The 20,200-nt window shown below is 46.8% G+C and overlaps 1 protein-coding gene across 1 annotated transcript in view; it reads left to right on the plus strand.

Moving 5' to 3' along the window:
* Positions 1-604: 604 nt before the first annotated feature.
* The window catches only part of LOC308591922 (protein-arginine deiminase type-3-like), a 32,538-nt gene continuing 12,942 nt past the window's right edge, over positions 605-20,200 (plus strand). Inside the window, exons 1-7 of the mRNA XM_081203083.1 lie at positions 605-994; positions 12,995-13,175; positions 14,270-14,342; positions 14,945-15,006; positions 15,919-16,033; positions 17,356-17,481; positions 18,765-18,946. Of these exons, the coding sequence (XP_081059209.1) occupies positions 903-994; positions 12,995-13,175; positions 14,270-14,342; positions 14,945-15,006; positions 15,919-16,033; positions 17,356-17,481; positions 18,765-18,946 (831 nt within the window). The 5' untranslated portion in view covers positions 605-902. The remainder of the gene's footprint in view (positions 995-12,994; positions 13,176-14,269; positions 14,343-14,944; positions 15,007-15,918; positions 16,034-17,355; positions 17,482-18,764; positions 18,947-20,200) is intronic.

Here is a 20,200-nt window from a genome sequence, read left to right on the forward strand (position 1 = left end):
TGTAAAATGAACCATGGAAAGAGAAGGGAAGTCATTGATATCTTGAGGATGTAAAATGAGTATAGTGGTACCTCGGGTTAAATGGACCTCCGGAATGAATTACTTAACCTGGGGTACCACTGTATCTTAATTTGTAAAACAGAAAACTTATCAAAAATTATATACAAAAAGGAAAATCACCTCCTTTCGGTGACTGAATATTACAGCCAACTCCTAGGGGTTAAGGGGTCTTCGTCCCCACCCCCAAAAATATTTTGAGGCCCACCCACTAGTTGATGGGCATTGCCATTCAAATAGTGTGCACGCACTCCATTATGCGATCGATAATGTGGCTCGGGGCTTACCAGCCCTCCAGCCAATATTTTATTCAAGTTGGCACACCTGAGCAGGAGCAACAGGCTGCCAGCTTAGTAGGAACCATAAAGCAATTAGTTTTCCAGCTGGAGATAAGGAAGGCGATGGGGTGGGGGGTGGGGAATCCTTACGGAGCAAGACAATTTGGCTCCAGAGAGGGAGGGAGGGAGCAGTCCATCCACTTTACCCAGCTGGAAGGATAAATAAGTCCACCCACGCGCCTTGCTCCTCTCTGCCTCCGGCTAACTGCTAGACCAAAGGTAGTTCTCACCTGTGCGCCTCACCTGAGTGCGCGCTCACCGGACTGGCAGCCCTTGCCGCCGGAGCACCCAACCCAGCTGCAGAGAGCCAGGGGGTGGGATTACAACCCCGGGCAGCCTATCGCCTGGCACGATGCAAAGCCCCGGGGGTGGCGCCCGCTGGCCCGTGGCTTCTTAATCGCATCATCTGCATCGGGGCTGCAATCAGAGCCAGGCGCAGACTCTGCTGCCCAGGAGGGAGAGGAGAGACGCACCAGGCGCAAACGAGGCGCAGGGACCACCCTCGACATGTCAGAGCAAAGATGGGTCCGGCTGTCCACCGAGGAGCCCACCAGCACCGTCTGTGTGCTGGGCACAGAGATGTCCCTTGATGTCTGCGGGTAAGGAAGGCAATTGCCCTTATTCGTTGGCTCAGTGGTAGGGATTCTGCGGCCTCTGGAGCATGCACAGAGGGCCGAAGGGAAGGCGTAAAATCTTGCTGAACGGTGCATGATGCGGGAAGTACTTAGCAAATATAGCAGGTATCAACCCAAATCATCTCCGAGTCAGCCTGCTATATTTCCCTACATACAGGGAAGTTTTTACTGTTCTGTTAGGTTTCTGTATATCCTGGAAGCTGCCCAGAGTGGCTGGAACGACCCAATCAGATGGGTGGGGTACAAATAATAATAATAATAATATAATAGTTATACCTCACCTATCTGGCTGGGTTTCCCCAGCCACTCTGGACAGCTTACAACACATAAAAAAATTGTAAAACATTAGACATTAAAAATATTAAAAATAGTGAAATTATTATATGGGCTGTGACTTTCAGTGCCAGCTGTGGGAGTGGGTTTGCAGGGCTGAGTCCTGGGCCAGATCATGGGCCCCAAAAGGGTTAGCATAATATGTGTGTCTGGAGCAGACTCAGATTGAAGTTGGGGTGAGTCCAAAATGTTTTTTTGTGGGGACGCAGTGTGTGTTTAAAGCTTGCTATTTCCCCCAGTGAATCCTGCAGGGTTCTGGGAATTGCAGCTCTGTGAAGGGAAAACTACAGTTCCCAGGGCAGGGTACATAATTAAAAAACAATTTTAAAAACAATTTTAAACAACTTAGTCACAGAAATAAGATGGATCCTATGTTGTGGAGCCACACGTTGCACAATTTCAGAGGCAAGATTTCTTTTAAAGGAGTGAGCTCTCGCGGTATGTTCTCCAAGAGTGAGTTCTAGTTTTGAGTTTTTGTGTTTGGTCAGGTTATAAAAAGAAAACCATTTGTTTAAATATATCACAACACATTTTCTTTCTGTCTGCACCCTATCAGGTGTTGTATAGACCTGTAATTGATCCCACCAGCAGAGAATCAAAAATGTTGATGGGGGATTTGGGGGTAGTGAGGATTGTAATTGATCCTTATTTGATTCGCAAAAAACATAGCATTTAGACTACAGACAATCTTTATTGATAATTTCCCCCCGATGGGTCAGGATTCCACCTGATTTGCTTCTGTTGGGCTTAGATGCCTTCTCATCAATGATTTGTCCAACACACACATTTCAGAGCCTTTCTGCCTCACTTTCCTAACTGCAAAAAGTCTCCTTTTAAAAAGGGGATTTGTTACACTGTTTATTTTATAAAATTTATACACTGCTTTGATTGTGGAAAAAACCTCAAAGCGGTTTACAAAAAAGATAAAGCAACAAAATTATCACCAAGAAAAATAAACAACCATAACTTAAGACTTTTGAAGTCAAAATAACAATTGACTAAAAACAGATCAAAACTCACATTGACATTTCTAAGCATCTGGGGAGGCTTGTTCAAAGGAAAAGGTTTTAGCAGGTGCTGAAGGGGGGGGGCTGAAGTCGTCTGCCTGATATCAATTGGCAGGGAGTTCCAAAGTGCAGGTTCTGCCACACAAAAAGATTGAGTTCTTACAAGTGTGGAAAGGGTGCTACGTTACAGCTATAACATTGCCAGTTCCGCCGACTGAAGGGCAACAGAGTTCTTCAATCCACAAATTTCTGTGCTTGAGAATCCTCCCCCCCCCCTAAAAAAAAAAAATTACTGACAAATACTAAATACTGTGGTGGAAACCTGAGTTTACAAAAGGTGGGGTAAATCTGAATGCCCAGTGGTGTGGAGGCAACCATCATTCCCAGTCTTTTCTTATGAACATAAGAAGACCCTGTGTCTCGTCTAGTCCAGCTTCCTGTTCTCACAGTGGCTGGGCAGTTGCCGCAATGGGGAGCCCACAGCAGGATCCGAGAACAAGAGCCCTCTCCGCTCCTGGGGCCATCGTGGCTGGTCTTCTTATCCAAAATAGTCACCATGAATTTGTCCAATCCTCTTTTAAAGCCTTCCAAGTTGGTGACCATCCCTGTGTCCTGTGGGAGGGAGTTCCGTAGTTTAACTCTGCACCGCATGAAAAAATTCTTCCTTTTATCCATCCTGATTCTTCCAATATTCGGCTTCATCCTGGCTAGTAGTCGTCGGTAGGCTCCTCCTCCATGAATTTCCTGTGCCATATTCTCTGTCCAGCTGGGGAACAGGACTCCTTCCCTTGTTTTGCTCACTCTGTGCCCTTTAACAAACAAAGCCAGTGATGGCAATGAACTCACAACCTAATCTGAAAGTTTAATTGCAATGGGTGATGCCTGCAATGAGCCATTTGTTTTGTTCTGTTGAGCTAAAGCCACCCAGCTAGCTCGTTCCCAGATTGTTCCCTGGCGTGCTTCCGGAGGAAATAATAGAATCATAGAATTGTGGAGTTGGAAGAGATCCTAAGGGTCATTTAATTCAATCTCCTGCAAGGCTGAAGTCTCAACTAAAGCATCCATGACAGATGGCCACCTGATCTCTGCTTGAATACCTCCACTGAAGGAGAGTCCACCACCTTCTGAGGGAATCCGTCCCTCCGTCGAACGGCTTACTGTCAGAAAACTCATCCTGATGTTTAGGCGGACCCTCCTTTCTCGTAACTTGAATCCATTAGTTACCGTATTTTTTGCTCTATAAGATGCACTAGACCACAAGACGCACCTAGTTTTTGGAGGAGTAAAACAAGAAAAATAATATTCTGAATCTCAGAAGCCAGAACAGCAAGAGGGATTGCTGCGCAATGAAAGCAGCAATCCCTCTTGCTGTTCTGGCTTCTGGGATAGCTGCGCAGCCTGCATTCGCTCCATAAGATGCGCACACATTTCCCCTTACTTTTTAGGAGGGAAAAAGTGAGTCTTATAGAGCAAAAAATACAGTAATTTCTATTCCACCTTTCCGTTAATCCTCACAACAATCTTGTAAGGTAGGTTAGGCTAAGAGTGAGTGACTGGCCCCCATGGCCACCCAGTGAGCTTCCTGGTTGAGTGGGGATTTGAACCCTGGTCTCCTAGGTCCTGGCCCGACACTCGATCCACTACACCACATGGCTCTCCAGAGCAGGAGAAAACAAGCTTGCTCCATCTTCCATGTGACAGCTCTTCAGATATTTGAAGATGGCTATCTTATCGCCTCTCAGTCTCCTCTTTTCCAGCTCCTTCAACCATTCCTCATAAGGCTTGGTTTCCAGACCCTTGATCCTCTTGGTGGCCCTCCTATGCACATGTTCCAGCTTGTCAATATCCTTTTTAAATTTTGGTGCACAGAACTGGACACAGTATTCCAGCTGTTGTCTAACCAAGGCAGAATAGTTTCAGGTAGATAGCCGTGTTGGTCTGCAGTAGTCGAAACAAAATATAAAAATAGAGACATTGGATTCTTATCTCATTATACATGATATAGCTATTTTTAGCCATCTCACCCCTTGCTTTTTCCTGTAAGACCAACTGCAGTCGTTAACAGTCGTCAACAGGTTTACCACACCTATCAGCCAATCACCCATTCCCCCCACCCTTCTGAGTAATACCCCTCCCCACCCTCTCACTATATATAAGGGTCTGGTGACTTCTGTTTCAGTGTATCTGAAGAAGTGTGCATGCACACGAAAGCTCATACCAATAACAAACTTAGCTGGTCTCTAAGGTGTTACTGGAAGGAATTTTTTAATTTTGTTTCGACCAAGGCAGAATAGTGTGGTAATATTACTTCTCTTGATACAGCCTATACAGTAATAGCATTTCCCCCACCCACCCACCCACCCACACTGCTGCTTCCCCTGTTGACTCATGTTAAGTTTGTGGTCTACTAAGACCCCAGATGTGTTTCATATGTACTACTGGCAAGACAGGTATCCCCATCTTATATTTGTGCAGCTAGTTCTTTCTGCCTAAGTGCAGAAACTTACATTTGTCCCTATTGAAACTCGTTTTGTTAGTTTGGGTCCAGTTCGCCAATCTGTTACGGTCATCTTGATTTTGTCTTCTGCAGCATTAGCTACCCCTCCCAGTTTGGTGTCATCTGCAAATATGATGAGCACCCCCTCAATTCCTTCCTCCAAGTCGATTATAAAGAGGTTGAATAACTACGGGCCCAGAACAGAACCCTGAGCCACCCCACTTGTCACTTTTCCCCAGGATGACAAGCAATGATTCGTGAGTGCTTTTCGGGTTCGGTCAGTCAACCAGCAACAAATCCACCTAACAGTTATCTCATCCAGCCCACATCTTACCAGCTTCTCTGCAAGAATATAATGGGGGACTTTGTAAAAAAGCCTTACTGAAATTAAGATGCACTATGTCCACAACAGGGATGTGGGTCACGCTGTGGGTTAAACCACAGAGCCTAGGACTTGCCGATCAGAAGGTCGGCAGTTCTAATCCCCGCGACGGGGTGAGCTCCCATTGCTCGGTCCCTGCTCCTGCCAACCTAGCAGTTCGAAAGCACATCAAAGTGCAAGTAGATAAATAGGTACTGTTCCGGCGGGAAGGTAAACAGCGTTTCCGTGTGCTGCTCTGGTTCGCCAGAAGCGGCTTAGTCATTCTGGCCACATGACCCAGAAGCTGTATGCTAGCTCCCTCGGCCAATAAAGCGAGATGAGCGCCGAGCCCCAGAGTCGGTCACGACTGGACCTAATGGTCAGGGGTCCCTTTACCTTTACCTAAGTCCCCAAACATTCCCCTGATCCACCAAGCTTGTAATTCTATCAAAAGAAGAAACAAGATTCATTCGGCATGACCCATCTCATTAATTTTTTTTAGGGTGGCTGACAGTCCAGAGGGACCCAAGGGAATGGAGTGGGGTGGGGAGGGGAGGGCCATAAATTGCCTGCCCCCTGCCATTTTCCCATTAAAAAAAACAACTTTCTGATGAGGAGAGCTGTTTGACAGTGAAATAGACTCCTTTGGAAGGTGGCAGGTTTTTAAACAGAGGCTGGATATTCATCTGTCAGAGATGCTTCTGTTGTGGCTCCTGCGTAGCAGCAGTGGCTTGGACTCAATGACCCTTAATATCTCTTCCAACTGTATGGTCCTATGATTCTATGATTTTGCTGTCCCCACTGACAGTGCTTAAACCCCGCCCCAATTCTCTAGTTTGCCGTGAATTTAAGATGTGAAGTTGGCATTATCTGAACAAATGGCTTATTTGGGCGGCTGTATTATGGTCTGAAATGAATGCTTTTTAATGTTAGTGATGCATCGATGGGTGCTTTTGCTGTTGCGCAATCCCCCTGGCTGTCATTGGGCAGTAGTCAATTCTGTTTGACTCAGAATAGACGTAAATTAAAGGACCTAACTTACTTATTGATTGCATTTATACTATGTACTCTTTTCCTCAAAGGGTTCAAGGTGATGTGCCCAGGTCTCTCATCTCATTTAAGCCCCACAACAAACCTGCAAAGTCGGTTAGGCTGAGTGGCAGAGACTGGTTCCCAGCAAGCACGATTACTGTATGGCTGATCTGTTGTTGTTTTGGGGGTGAGCCTGGCTTAATATAATAATAAATAAATAATATTTTAATTTCTATTCTACCCATCCGGTTGGGTTTCCCCAGCTACTTTTATATATGCTTACAGTATATATAAAAACACAACAATTCAGACAGATATTCCCAGGTGTCAAAAAAGGTTATTTATGTATGCCACTAATGCGGCCCCTGTTTTGTTAGCCCCAAAATGGAAAATGAGTGAGGTCCCAACTAAAGAAGAATGGCAACTTAAGCTGACGGAGCATGTGCAGCTTGCAGACTTTACATATAGAATAAATGTCCAAACTTTTTTCAAAGAGAGCCAGATTTAATGAAGTGAAGGGCCGTGAGGGCCGACCAAAGTTGATTGGTGTTGTTGAGGTTTCTTTAGGATTTTACCCCAGGAAATAAACAGCCACAGGGGCTGGATTAAACCAACCAGCGGGCTAGATTAGGCCCCCAAAACAGACTTTGGCTATGCCTGGAATAAGATAACAAGAAGGACCTAGCTTAAGAGAATGTTGGAAAATGTTTATTGAATATATACAGGAAAATTGTGTACACTTGAAAACATTGGCAGCATTAAGATAAATTCAACAGTGAAAATAAGTTTTGATGGATGCAATAATGGAATACTGAATGGTTTAGTTTATGTAAAATATGCAGGGATTTATGATATGCAAAATGAACCATGGAAAGAGGAGAAGGGAAGTCACTGATATTTTAAGGATGTTTAAATGAGTATTCAAAATTGTAAAACAGAAATTTAATAAAAGTGTGTGTGTGCGCGCACACACACACACACAGACACACACACACAATCACACCAAACATCAAACAGAATATCCTATACAGTGGTACCTCGGGTTAAGTACTTAATTTGTTCCAGAGGTCCGTTCTTAACCTGAAACTGTTCTTAACCTGAAGCACCACTATCTGATAGGGCCTCCTGCTGCTGCCGCACCGCCGGAGCACAATTTCTGTTCTCATCCTGAAGCAAAATTCTTAACCTGAGGTACTATTTCTGGGTTAGCGGAATCTGTAACCTGAAGCGTATGTAACCCGAGGTACCACTGTACAAGCAACAAACAAACCAATAGAAACCAATAATAATAACAACAAACAGTTTACAGTTATATCCAAATAGGTGGGTGATCATTAGATGCTCTGAAAACTCTTCCTCAATTTGAGACACACACACACACACACACACACACACACGTATGTCAAAACAGGGCGACATGGCCCTCTGGCTGAAAACTTTCAGCCACCCTTGCCTTTCCTGTCAAAGTCTATGTGAGAATGAGTTAATCCTTTGTGGAATGGCGGAGGCACGCCCTCTGCTGCAGCTGAACTTCGGTTGCCCTTGGGCACCTCTGTAGATATCTAGCCTCATCTGGAGGAGTCTGACTTCCCAATCAGCCCAACAGCAACACAAGCTGAGCAATCCCCAGGGATCTGGCCACCCATGGCACATGAACAAAAAACCGCTGACTCAACAGCCACCGCCTGCCACAAGGCCAGAGGTTGGGCTGCGCTGGGCCTAACTGGTTGAATCTTCCTCCCGGAAGTCGGGCACACAAAGGGCAGCTCACAAGCAGCCTCTCTGACCCATGCAAGTGGGGCGCTCAGGCACCCTCCATCCTCTGCCCCATTTGATGATGGCAATTTCAATAAATAATAATATATTATTTATACCCCGCCCATCTGGCTGGGTTTCCCCAGCCACTCTGCCTGGCTTACAACAAATTATTAAAAATACAATAAAAAAACTTCCCTAAACAGGGCTGCCTTCAGATGTCTTCTAAAAGCAGATAGCTGTTTATTTCTTTGACATCTAATGGGAGGGCATTCCACAGGGTGGGTGCCACTACTGAAAAAGCCCTCTGCCTGGTTACCTATGGGACGTGGGTGGTGCTGTGGGTTAAACCACAGAGCTTAGGACTTGTCGATCAGAAGGTTGGCGGTTCGAATCCCCGTGATGGGGTGAGCTCCTGTTGCTTGGTCCCTGCTCCTGCCAACCTAGCAGTTCGAAACCATGTCAAAGTGCAAGTAGATAAATAGGTACCACTCTGGCAGGAAGGTAAACGGTGTTCCCGTGCGCTGCTCTGGTTCGCCAGAAGTGGCTTAGTCATGCTGGCCACATGACCTGGAAGCTGTACGCCGGCTCCCTCGGCCAATAAAGCGAGATGAGCGCCGCAACCCCAGAGTCAGCCACAACTGGACCTAATGGTCAGGGGTCCCTTTACCTTTACCTGGTTACCTATAAATGTATCTACTACTTGATTGTGTACAATAATCCCAACCATCCCGCAAAGTGGCTTTGGAAAAAAAAGCAATAAAATGTTCTATATGAAAACTACCAATAAACTTTTAAAATGTTAAAATAGCAATGAATTAAAAGAACAGATTAAAACTCTCACCGGCTTTCTAAGCATCTGGGCAGGATTCTCTAAACAATGTTTTAAGCAGGTGACAAAAAAAAATATACTGAAGGGACCTGACTGGTATCAATGGACAAGGAGTTCCGAAGTGCAGATGCAGTAAACAGTTGAATTCTTACAAATGCAGCATGAGTATGATATGGCAGCTTTACAATGCCGGTTCCACCCATGGAAATGGCTCAGTGGGCATATATGGAGTAAGGCGACCTCATAAGTACTGCAAACTAGATTCTGACTCTCATCAGTCCTGGCAGCCAGCATGGCCAATGATCATGGAATACTAGGGGAGTTATAGTTCAACATTCATTCCTGCTTTAGAGGAAGGCAGGGTTAGTTGTAATGGAAGGTAGCTGTGAGGGGCAGTAAAGGCAACTGATAGCCCAGTTCATGAACGGGGAGCCTTTGGCCCTCCAGATGTTGTTGGACTCCAATTCCCATCAGTCAGAGAAGCTTCGCCAGAGATGCTGATGGGATTTGGAGTCCAGCAATCACAGGAAGGTTGCAAGTTCTCCATGATTAGGACGGTTTTAAGTAGGGGCAGTAAAGGCAAGTGATGGTTTAGTTCAGGGCTGGGAAAGCTGTAGCCCTCCAGATGTTGCTACCTTTTGAAGATGACCCGGAAACTACAACTAACCCAGAAAGCGGCGGCTTGATTGGTGACTGGGAGTGGCTGCCGAGACCACATAACGCCTACATTGAAAGACCTACATTGGCTCCCAGTACGTTTCCGAGCACAATTCAAAGTGTTGGTGCTGACCTTTAAAGCCCTAAATGGCCTCGGCCCAGTATACCTGAAGAAGCGTCTCCACCTCCATTGTTCTGCCCGGACACTGAGGTCCAGCGCCGAGGGCCTTCTGGCGGTTCCCTCACTGCGAGAAGTGAAGTTACAGGGAACCAGGCAGAGGGCCTTCTCGGTAGTGGCGCCCACCCTGTTGAACACCCTCCCATTAGATATCAAAGAAATAAACAACTATCTGACTTTTAGAAGACATCTGTTTAGGGAAGCTTTTAATGTTTGATGTTTTATCGTGTTTTTAATATTCTGTTGGGAGCTGCTCAGAATGGCTGGGGAAACCCAGCCAGATGGGTGGGGTATGAATAATAAATTATATTATTACTATTATTAAGCTCCCAGTTGCACAACCTCTTGAGACCCACAGGTTCCCCAGTGTTGTCGTAAACTGAAGAAACCATTCCTGTAAAAAATGTGGCATTGTCCTAGCCAGAGAAGTCAGGACGGAGCAGGAATCCAGGCTGGGTAGAACGTAAGAACAGGATCAGGCCTGTGGGGCCCCACCTAGTCCAGCCTCCTGTTCTCCCAGTGGCCAAACAGGCAAGGAAACCAGACAAGGATAGGAGCCCGAGAGCAACTCTCCCCTCCTGTGGTTTCTATCAACTGGTATTCAGAAGCTTTGCTGCTCCGACTACAGGCCCAGCCAAGCCTCCACAGAGAGCCTCATCCAGCTGGAGCTGAGCTAATCAGTCTGGGCGTGAGCTGGTTGCAGGATAATGAGCAGCAGAGATTGGATGTGCCAGCGATCAGAGCCCGGCATGGGGGATGTGTTGAGACTTGCCAGCTGGGCCTCTTAAGAGGATCTGAAGGTGCAGGCATCAGCAGGCAGTGACCTGCAGCCACGCTTATCAGGGGGCTAGGGTTCCGATCCAGGTTACAGGAGCCTCCCAGGAAAAGGCAGGGTTGCAGGGGGCAGCGGCCTCCAAAGAAATGACGGTCAAGCAGGGAGAATCAGGGGTCCAGGTCCAATACGAGATCCAAAGGCTGGATCAGCACCAGCCCAGGGTCAGTATTGCAAAGGGTGGGCTCAGGAGCGAAAGAGCTGGCCTGTTTTCAGCCATTAGGAAGCTCAGAAGGGAGACCTTGATTGCTCTGTGGTTCCTGCGTGTGTGTGTGTGTGTGTGTGTGTGTGTGTGTGTGTGTGTGTGTGTGTTGGGGGGCGGGTTGGACTAGATGACTCTTTGAGTTGCCTACCAATTCTATGATTCTGGCCTCCTAACCCACCCCAGCTGCTAGAAGCAAAGGAAGCTCAAGGACTGCTTGCTCATGAGGAGACCCTTTGCTCACAAGCCGCACAGACTCTGCAGCTGTCGGAGCATGATCCGTTGTCTCTTTTTGGCTCAGATCAGATTCGTGTACTTGCAAGATTGCCTTCCCCCATACAAGCCCATTTGTCTGCTTTGATTTGCAAAACTAGCAGCATTGCAGATGCTACTTATTGCCTGCTGTGCATTTGTAAATAATTGATATAGTTACACTTTGGAACTCCCTGCCTCTTGATGTAAGGCAGAGATGCTCTCCTCGTACTCTTGGAGGGTCAGGATGTGTTGACGTTTGACGCCTGACCCTTCCTTATCTGGCAACCAAACCCTACACAAACAACACACCTTGGCAGTCCACTGTGCTTCTACAAGCCACAAGGCTTTTGTTCTAACCTTGCTTTTGTCACGATGCTGGTTGGTTGCTTGGTGAGGGGAGACGAGAGCAAAAAAGAGAGCTTAATTTCTCCCGGTTTGGCAACTTCTGGCCTGCTGGCTCAGGGCCTGATGATGACGACATCTCAGAGGGTTTGGCCTTTGCGGGAAAGGATCCAAGAGGAAGCTGCCACAAACACCCACTCAGCCCTTGGGATGGGCCCGAGCCCTGAAACCACAAAAACTGGTGCCAGATTCTTGCCTAATCTAAGGAGTGTAATACGAATCCTAAGGTCTCAAAAATAAAACAAATGTTCGTAAGTGCACAGGTAAACCACACAAGTACCTATAAAACACAAGGACCTATAAAAACCGCATGTCCAAAATAGTACAGGTGAGCAATCCTGAAGCCATCTTGACTCTCCTAAAGACTCTAAACCAGGCACCCCCAACCTGCGGCCCGCCAGATGTTTTGGCCTACAACTCCCATGATCCCTAGCTAACAGGTCAGGGATGATGGGAATCATCCCTGACTAGTCTAAAACATCTGGAGGACCGAAGGTTGGGGATGCCTGCTCTAAACCATTGTTTCCCAAACTTGGGTCTCCAGCTGTTTTTGGACTACAATTCCCATCATGCCAAGCTATCAAGACCAGTGGTCAAGGAGGATAGGAATTGTAGTCCAAAATCTTCTGGAGATCCAAGTTGGGGAAACACTGTTCTAAATGTTTCTTCTGCAGAAGGAAATATCTTGGAGAAACCTTTCCCAATTGTTCTTTCACTTACAAATCCTCCAAATCTTCTTTTAAGGGCATATTTTGTGTATGAACCGGGTTGGCCTATGACCTGGATTCAAGAACTCAGGTATTTGCCATCTCAAAAGAATGGCCAGACTGCCCAGGTCATGCAATCAGTGAAACCTTATCAGGTATCCTGGCAGACAGGAGAGAAGCCACACTCTCAAATGTCTGTTGTAGACTGCCTCTTTCTGTGATAGTTTGTATGATGCATTTTAGGTGGTCTTTCAGTAAGGTATTGGACAATTTCAAAAGTCTTTAAAAGGTTCTTGCACACCTTTGTTCTTGGTCTTTCACCTCCTTGCAAGGAGGTGGGAAACTCTGTTGCAACAGAAAAATAAATATCTGCCTTGCTTGCGTTGCTTCCTGCTTCCATCCTTTTATCTCTGACCGATAATGGACTTGGGGAGACACTGAATCCCTTAGGAAGAGACCCTGAGAGTCATCTAGGCAATGCAGGAATCTCAGTTAAAGCTGGAGTTCCAGAGATTAGCTACTGCCGCACTAAAAGGCTGATTTCTCGCAAGCGAATCCACTTCATTCACAACTTACATCTGTGTGAATAAAAGTCATTTGGATATTTTTTTTAAAGGGACACTTTTTCACTTTTAAGTAGGAGTGTATAGATGAGCATCTTTGAAGATGACACCTCCAGGCTGCCTTCTGAGATGGCCTGTGGCAATGACTGCTTTTAATATTAAAAAGAAATCCCCTCATTGCCAGGAATCTCATTGGCTGACTTCAAGCCAGTCATTACCTTTTGGCCTGGTCTACCTCCTAGGGTTGTTGTTGGGATAAAATGGAGGGAAGAATGGAGAGCTCTTTTTAGGAGCAAAATGTAAATGGTAAATGGAATGGGTGCTGTGAATTATCCACTCTCTCTCTTTCAGGGCAGCCCCAAGTGGCGCCACAGCCTTTGATGTCTGGGGAACATCTGGGGTGAACCTCTATATTATCCACAAAGGGGAGGTTTTGAAGATCCCCTCTTGTGTGCCCAAATGGCCCCTTGATTGTAAAGTTGAAGTGGTGGTCACGATGGACCAGCCAAGCGCTGAAGTCAACGAGGACAAGGTGAGAAACTCCGATGGCTTTGATGGAGCAGAGGGGGAAAGGAAAGAGCTAGACCTGATTCGGAAAAAGGTGCACTGGCATTACTGTAGCTATCATTGGAGCAGCTTCTCTGTAAGAAAAGGTTGCCACATTCAGGACTTTTTAACTTTGAGAAAAGGTGAGGAAGAGGTGATCAAGTGCATCTCAAATCACATCTGTTGTCATCCTTCAGTATACCTGAAGGAGCGTGTCCACCTCCATCGTTCAGCCTGAGGTCCAGCTCCGAGGGTCTTCTGGAGGGTCCCTCACTGCGAGAAGTGAGGTCATAAGGGAACCAGGCAGAGGGCCTTTTTGGTGGTGGCACCCGCCTTGTGCAATGCCCTCCCATCAGATATCAAGGAAATAAACAACTGTCAGGGAACTGCCATCGGAGGAACAGGTGGGGAAGAGGCTCACGGAGGCTGGGAGGGACTCAACAGCTGAAGAAGGGACCAGCAGGGGGAGATATGGGTATCTGGAGGAAAGTCTCACGGAGGCTGAGAGAGACGCAGCAGCCAAAGCAGGAACTAGCAGGGAGAGAGGAGGATCTCTGAGGGAAAGCGAGCAAGAGGGAGGGCTCAGGGACACGTCCAGCGAGAACAGTGGGGAGGTGTCAGAAGCTCCCATAGGGAGACCCATTCCTCGCCGGAAGCTGTCACGCCGCGAGTCCCGAAGACGTGTTTCCGTTAAGGAGCTTTTATGCTGGAAGCGCTTCCGAAAACAACCACTGTCGGAATCTGCAAGTGACTAGGGCAGACATGTCTGAGGAGCTCTGTCACACACAGAGGTTTGTGGAGTTGCACAAACTCTGAGGGACTACGATTCTACGCACAAGCAGCTCACCATCCCATCACAACAACTATCTGACTTTTAGAAGATATCTGAAGGCAGCCCTGTATAGGGACGGATAGGGAGGGTTTTAATGTTTGGTGTTTTATCGTGTTTTTAATATTCTGTTGGGAGGTGCCCAGAGTGGCTGGGGAAACCCAGCCAGATGGATAGGGTATTAATTATTAATTATTAATACAAAATAATAATAAATATTCCATTTGCTGAAATTGGCAATATCTTGGCAGGTCAGAATTTCATACTACAAGGACAATGGGAGGACACCAATGGCGAAAGCTCTGCTCCACCTCACCTGCGTGGGTAAGACAGGAACTGTATAGAAAATATAATTTGTGTGTGTGTGTGTGTGTGTGTGTGTGTGTGTGTGTGAGAGAGAGAGAGAGAGAGAGAGAGAGAGAGAGAGAGAGAGAGAGAGAAATCTGGGTGCATAGGGAAAAACAACACAAGCATATTGTCTATTTTTTCTTGGCTTTTGTTGATGGTCAGGGTTGATATAGGTGAACTAGACATTGAGTTCTGGGCTCATGCAGTTAATTCAAGCACCTTTCACGGGATAGCTACTCACAGTAAAATGTTAATACCATGAAGACTGACTTCCAGAGGACTAGCACTTTAAAGACAAACAACTTCATTATGACAGAAAACTTTCATGGATGACAGTTCGCTTCATCAGCTGCATGAAGTTAAAATATGGAACTCATTCCCACAAGAGGCAGTGACAAACACCAGCCTAGATGACTTTAAAAGATTTGACAGATTCGTGGAGGAGAGGGCTATTGATGGCTATGTTCCAGTGTTTGGCATCCTGGCATCAGCAAGCCATCTACCCAGGCTGCTTGGGGCTCCCACATGCCAATTTTCTTCTGTTTCCTCTCCTTATCTTTTTTCCCCGTATGCTGCAGAAATCTCCCTGGATGCTGACACGAACCGTTCAGGAACCGTGCAGAGGAGAGCCAAGAATAAGGTCAGGAAGGAGGGATAGGGGAGTCCGGGCATATGCCGTGTGCTTATTTGTATCCAAAAAGCAAAGGCTGCTTTTCCACCTGAAGGGCCCTTCAAGGCAACAAACCCAAGTGTGTTTCAGCAAGCGGGGGTGAAGCCTGTGGAGAGGGGGTGTGGCCTAGTGCTGGAGAGAAATCCCGTGGTGGTGGGGTGCATTTTGACCCTGGGCCTTAGGTCCCCTCACAACCCTACCTTAAAACCAACCTGTTCCTTCTGTAGTTGTGAGATACAAGTACAGTCATACCTCAGGTTAAAGTAGCTTCAAGTGAAGTATTTTCGGGTTGCGCTCCATAGTGATCCAGAAGTAACGGAGCGCATTACTTCCGGGCTTTGCCACTAGCATATGCGCAGACACTCAAAATGACGTCATGCGCATGTGCGGAAGTGGCAAAACGTGTCCCGCGCAGATGCGTGCTATGTTTACTTCAGGATGCGAACGGATCCCGTTCGTATCCCGAGATACCACTGTACTGGGTCCCAGGGGCAAACGAAGGCATCGTGACACCCGGGATGGGGTATTGCTACGTAGGGCGCATGTGTGGCATTGTTACGTACAACACATGTGCCGTATGTAGCGACACTGCACATGCGCTGTACATAGTGGTTTGCCATCAGCCCCGGGATCCTCTGCTCGCAGCTGAAGCCATGAACGGAGGATCCTCCACATGCAACTGTGGTGGTGCGATGGCTGCTTGCACCGCCGCAGCGGGGTGAACCCCTGTGGGGTGCCTTCTTGTCACCCCCCCCCAGACCTGGCATCTGGGGGGCACCACATACACACACACACACCACACCCCTGTTGCAACGCCACTGTTGGGTCCCACATATTTGTAGTGGGGCTAAGCCTCGTGGTTGATGTTTTCTGCCCCTGCAGAAAAGCTGGACGTGGGGACCCGAAGGCAAAGGAGCCATCCTCTTGGTCAATTGCGACAGGGACGAACCTCAAGATGAAATGGACAACGAGGATAAGAAGCTGCAATCGTTTGTGGGTCAGTAACTGACGGATCCAAGGCTACCTAAATGGCCTCGTTCCTGAAGGAGTGTCTCCACCCCCATTGTTCTGCCCGGACACTGAGGTCCAGTGCCGAGGGCCTTCTGGCGGTTCCCTCGCTGCGAGAAGCCACGTTACAGGGAAGTTACAGGCAGAGACGCCCTCCCACTGGATGTAAAAGAGGAAAACAACTACCAGACTTTTAGAAGACATCTGAAGGCAGCCCTGTTTAGGGAAGCATTTAATGTTTAATAGATTATAGTATTTTAATATTCTGTTGGAAGCTGCCCAGAGTGGCTGGGGAAACCCAGCCAGATGGGTGGGGTATAAATAATAAATAATAATAATAATAATAATAATAATAATAATAATAATAATTATTATTATTATTATTATTATTATTATTATTATTATTATTATCTATTTATTATACCTTACATTGACACTCAATGTAACACTAAATGGCAGCAGCTGCTCAGGGCAGGGGGGATGCTTCAGCCTACCTGAGGATGCCAGGAATTGAACCTGGGACCTTCTGCAGCAAGGCAGGCTCTCTGCCACTGAGTAGGGGCCCTTCCCTTAAAAAGCAAGATTCTAGTCCTCATTGTTCTGAAGGAAGGGCTTTTTTGAATCATCTCTTCCTAGCCCTACCTACTGATGCCAGGGATTAAACCCAGGAGATTTTGCACTCATCAATTGTGTTAGAAACTAAGATGAAAGCTAGGAGCTAAATGGCACCTTAAACCTAGGTTATGGGCGCAACAGCTGACTGTCTAGGCATGCTTTTTTTATAACAATACAAAGCTATAGATGAATGAATTGCAGCTAAAATCTTATGTTCATTTTTCACATGGTCTAGTCCTTCCCCTGCCCACCCCCCTAATATTCTTAAGAGGTTCTCTTCTCCAGTCTTCAGAGAGTAGCTGGAAGTGGGGAGGCAGAAAAAGGTCCTCCTTTCCTTCCACTCTGCAGTTTCAATCTGGAATCTTACTGCCCCCAGAGCTAAGAAACTGCTTGTGCTAATGAAATTCCATCACAAAAATGCGCCTAGAACAATGGGAGTTTTGAACACTGATCCTTCCCCTAAATTAAAGTAAGAATCTCCTCATTGTTCTTAGAATTTGTAGAGTTGGAAAGGGTCTTTTTTGCTGGACTCTTTTGCCCAACGTGGAGCTTGAACCCACAACCCTGAAACTGAAAGTCTCCTGCTCTACTGGCTGAGCTACCCCAGCTCTGAGTAAAGATGGTTGATTTAAACTCCATTCAGCTCAGAGCTTTGCTACTGAGCTACAGTCAGTTTACCTCTGCTTTTCTCTCCAGACCGCAGGGATATGTCGCTGATGATCCTGACAACACGTGGGCCTGAGGACATTTTTGAGGATCACCAGCTGGTTCTCCACGTCTCTGCATCGGACGCCGACAAAGTGGGAGTCTTCCATGCTCAGGGTAAGTGTTGTGGGGTTCTCCAGCAGCGGTGGTTCATCTCAGGTGCCAAAATGTCCAATGGGAGTTGGAGTCCAGCAACATCTGGGAAGGTTGCAAGTTTCACATCTCCAAACTAGACCATCACTTGCCTTCACTGTCCCTAGCTGCCCTCTTCACAGTTCTGGCTTCTTTTTAATGTAGAGATAGGGAACCTGTGACTTCCCCAGATGCTGTCTCATCAGAGCTGTCATTTTCTCTGACCATTAGCCATGCCGGGCCAGATGGAGTCCAGCTACATCTGGAGAGCCACAGATGTTCCCCAAGATAAATTCAACAGTATAAATACGTTTTGATGGATGTAACAATGGATTACTGAATGGTTTGGTTCATGTAAAATATGCAGGGATGTATGGTATGCAAAATGAACCACAGAAAGAAAAGAAGGGAAGTCATTGATTTAAGGTTGTTTAAATGAATATTTTAAATGAATATTTAAGGGACACGGGGGGGGGGGCACTGTGGTCTAAACCACAGAGCCTAGGGCTTGCCAGAAGGTTGGCGGTTCGAATCACCATGACGGGGTGAGCTCCTGTTGTTTGGTCCTTGCTCCTGCCCACCTAGCAGTTTGAAAGCACGTCAAAGTGCAAGCAGATAAATAGGTACCACTCTGGCGGGAAGGTAAATGGCGTTTCTGCGTGCTGCTCTGGTTCACCAGAAGCAGCTTAGTCATGCTGGCCACATGACCCGGAAGCTGTCTGCAGACAAATGCCGGCTCCCTCGGCCTATAGAGCGAGATGAGCGCCGCAACCCCAGAGTCGTCCACGACTGCACCTAGCAGTCAGGGGTCCCTTTACCCTGGAATATTTTGAAATGTTATATATATATATTCCCCATCCCTACTCTAAATCCTGATATTCTTAGCTCATGTGTGAACACAACCCCTTGGCATGAAAATGGAGATACTATATGTACTTTTTTTGTTACACAAGAAAATCTTTAATTCCTCACCATCATAGAATCAGAAGGGACCACGGGGGGTCATCTACTCCAACCCCCTCCAATGCAGGAAAGTTCTGCCCAATGTGGGGCTCGAACCCACGACCCTCAGATTAAGAGTCTCGTGCTCTACCGATTCAGCTAACCCAGCCATGTGGCAGTGGGTTCCAGGGGTTTAGTTAATCAAAACCAGTTTATTTGACAGCGATGAAGAGTTTGCTTCCAGAATCAAGCAAGCAAGTAAACGGATGAATGAATGAGGGACAGGCACATGATTTTGTATGAGAAATGACGGGTTTGATTTACAGGGAAAAGAAAGAAACTCAGTCAGCACAAGCACGTCCTGGGTCATGGGAAATCCTCCTATGTGGTGGAACCTTCCTGCGATGAAGAGGAGCACCATTTCTATGTGGAAGGGCTGGCCTTTCCTGACATTGGCTTCTCTGGACTCGTGACATTCCACGCGACTCTGCTAGAGGCCACCGCCAAGGTATGGGCAGCCAAAAAAGGAAATGTGTCAGAAAGGCAAGGGGTTACTGGGGTGTTGGATAATTAAGGGCATGCAGCTGAATCAGGCCGGGGGTGGGGGAGGCATCCAATCCATCCTTCTAGCCTTGCAGGGACCAACCAGATCCCCAATGGGAATCCTGCAAGCAGGACCTGAACGGTGGTGTCCCCACTTGGGATTCCCAGCAGCTGGGATTCAGAAGCATTGCTGCCTCAATTGATACGGGTGGAACATTGCTGTTGTGACTAGTATCTGTTGACAATCTTATCTCCTCCTTGAATTTCTCCGGAGAATAAAACAGCCTATTGTCTTTTCTTCCTCACCGTAGCCTCTTTTTCTTGTCTTAGGAGAAAACCAGGACTGTAGGGTTTGTTTGTTTTTAAGCCCAGGGTTACTCATTATTTTCACCAAAACACAGCTTGGGGCTCTACATGAGCTGGCAAAATGCAGGGCAAATGTCTTGGCTGCCACAGCAGAATGCAACTACTGCCTGCTTGCCCAAGACCTTATCTCAACCCATTTGAGCTTGGGCTCATGTTATATTTCTGCAGCTAAATTCAAGATATGAAGCATGCCGTCCTGGTAAGCGCTCAGGCCTAGCATTTTATCCTCCCAATTGTCCTCCTTGGAATTTAACCCAAGCTGGCAACCCTCACTACGTCTCATGGCAGAAAATTCCATGGGGTATGATGATGATGATTTGTTTATTTATGCCCCACCCATCTGGCTGGGTTTCCCCAGGCACTCTGGGCAGCTCCCAACAGAATATTATTATTATTATTATTATTATTATTATTATTATTATTATTATTATTATATAAATAAAGTGATAAAACATCAAGGATTAAAAACTTCCCTAAGGGCTGCCTTCAGATGTCTTTTAAAAGTTGGATAGTTTTTTTATTGCCTTGACATCTGATGGGAGGACGTTCCACAGGGTGGGCACCACTACTGAGAAGGCCCTCTGCCTGGTTCCCTGTAGCTTCACTTCTCGCAGTGAGGGAACCACCAGAAGGCCCATTATTGATTGATTGATTGATTGATTGATTGATTGATTGTGGGATCCCGTGCAGTGGGGTATTGGGACTGACCTGCTGGAAGAAATGTTCTCCACGCCTGCTCTTGGGTACAAGATAAGAGGCAATAGCTTCTGTTCATTCTCGGAGGAGTTTTGGTCCTCTAGATTTCGCTAAGCTGGACCATCACTTGCCTTCACTGCCCCTCCCTGCCTCCATC

The sequence above is a fragment of the Podarcis bocagei genome (assembly GCF_964188305.1).
Source record: "Podarcis bocagei genome assembly, chromosome: 7".
NCBI lineage: Eukaryota > Metazoa > Chordata > Lepidosauria > Squamata > Lacertidae > Podarcis > Podarcis bocagei.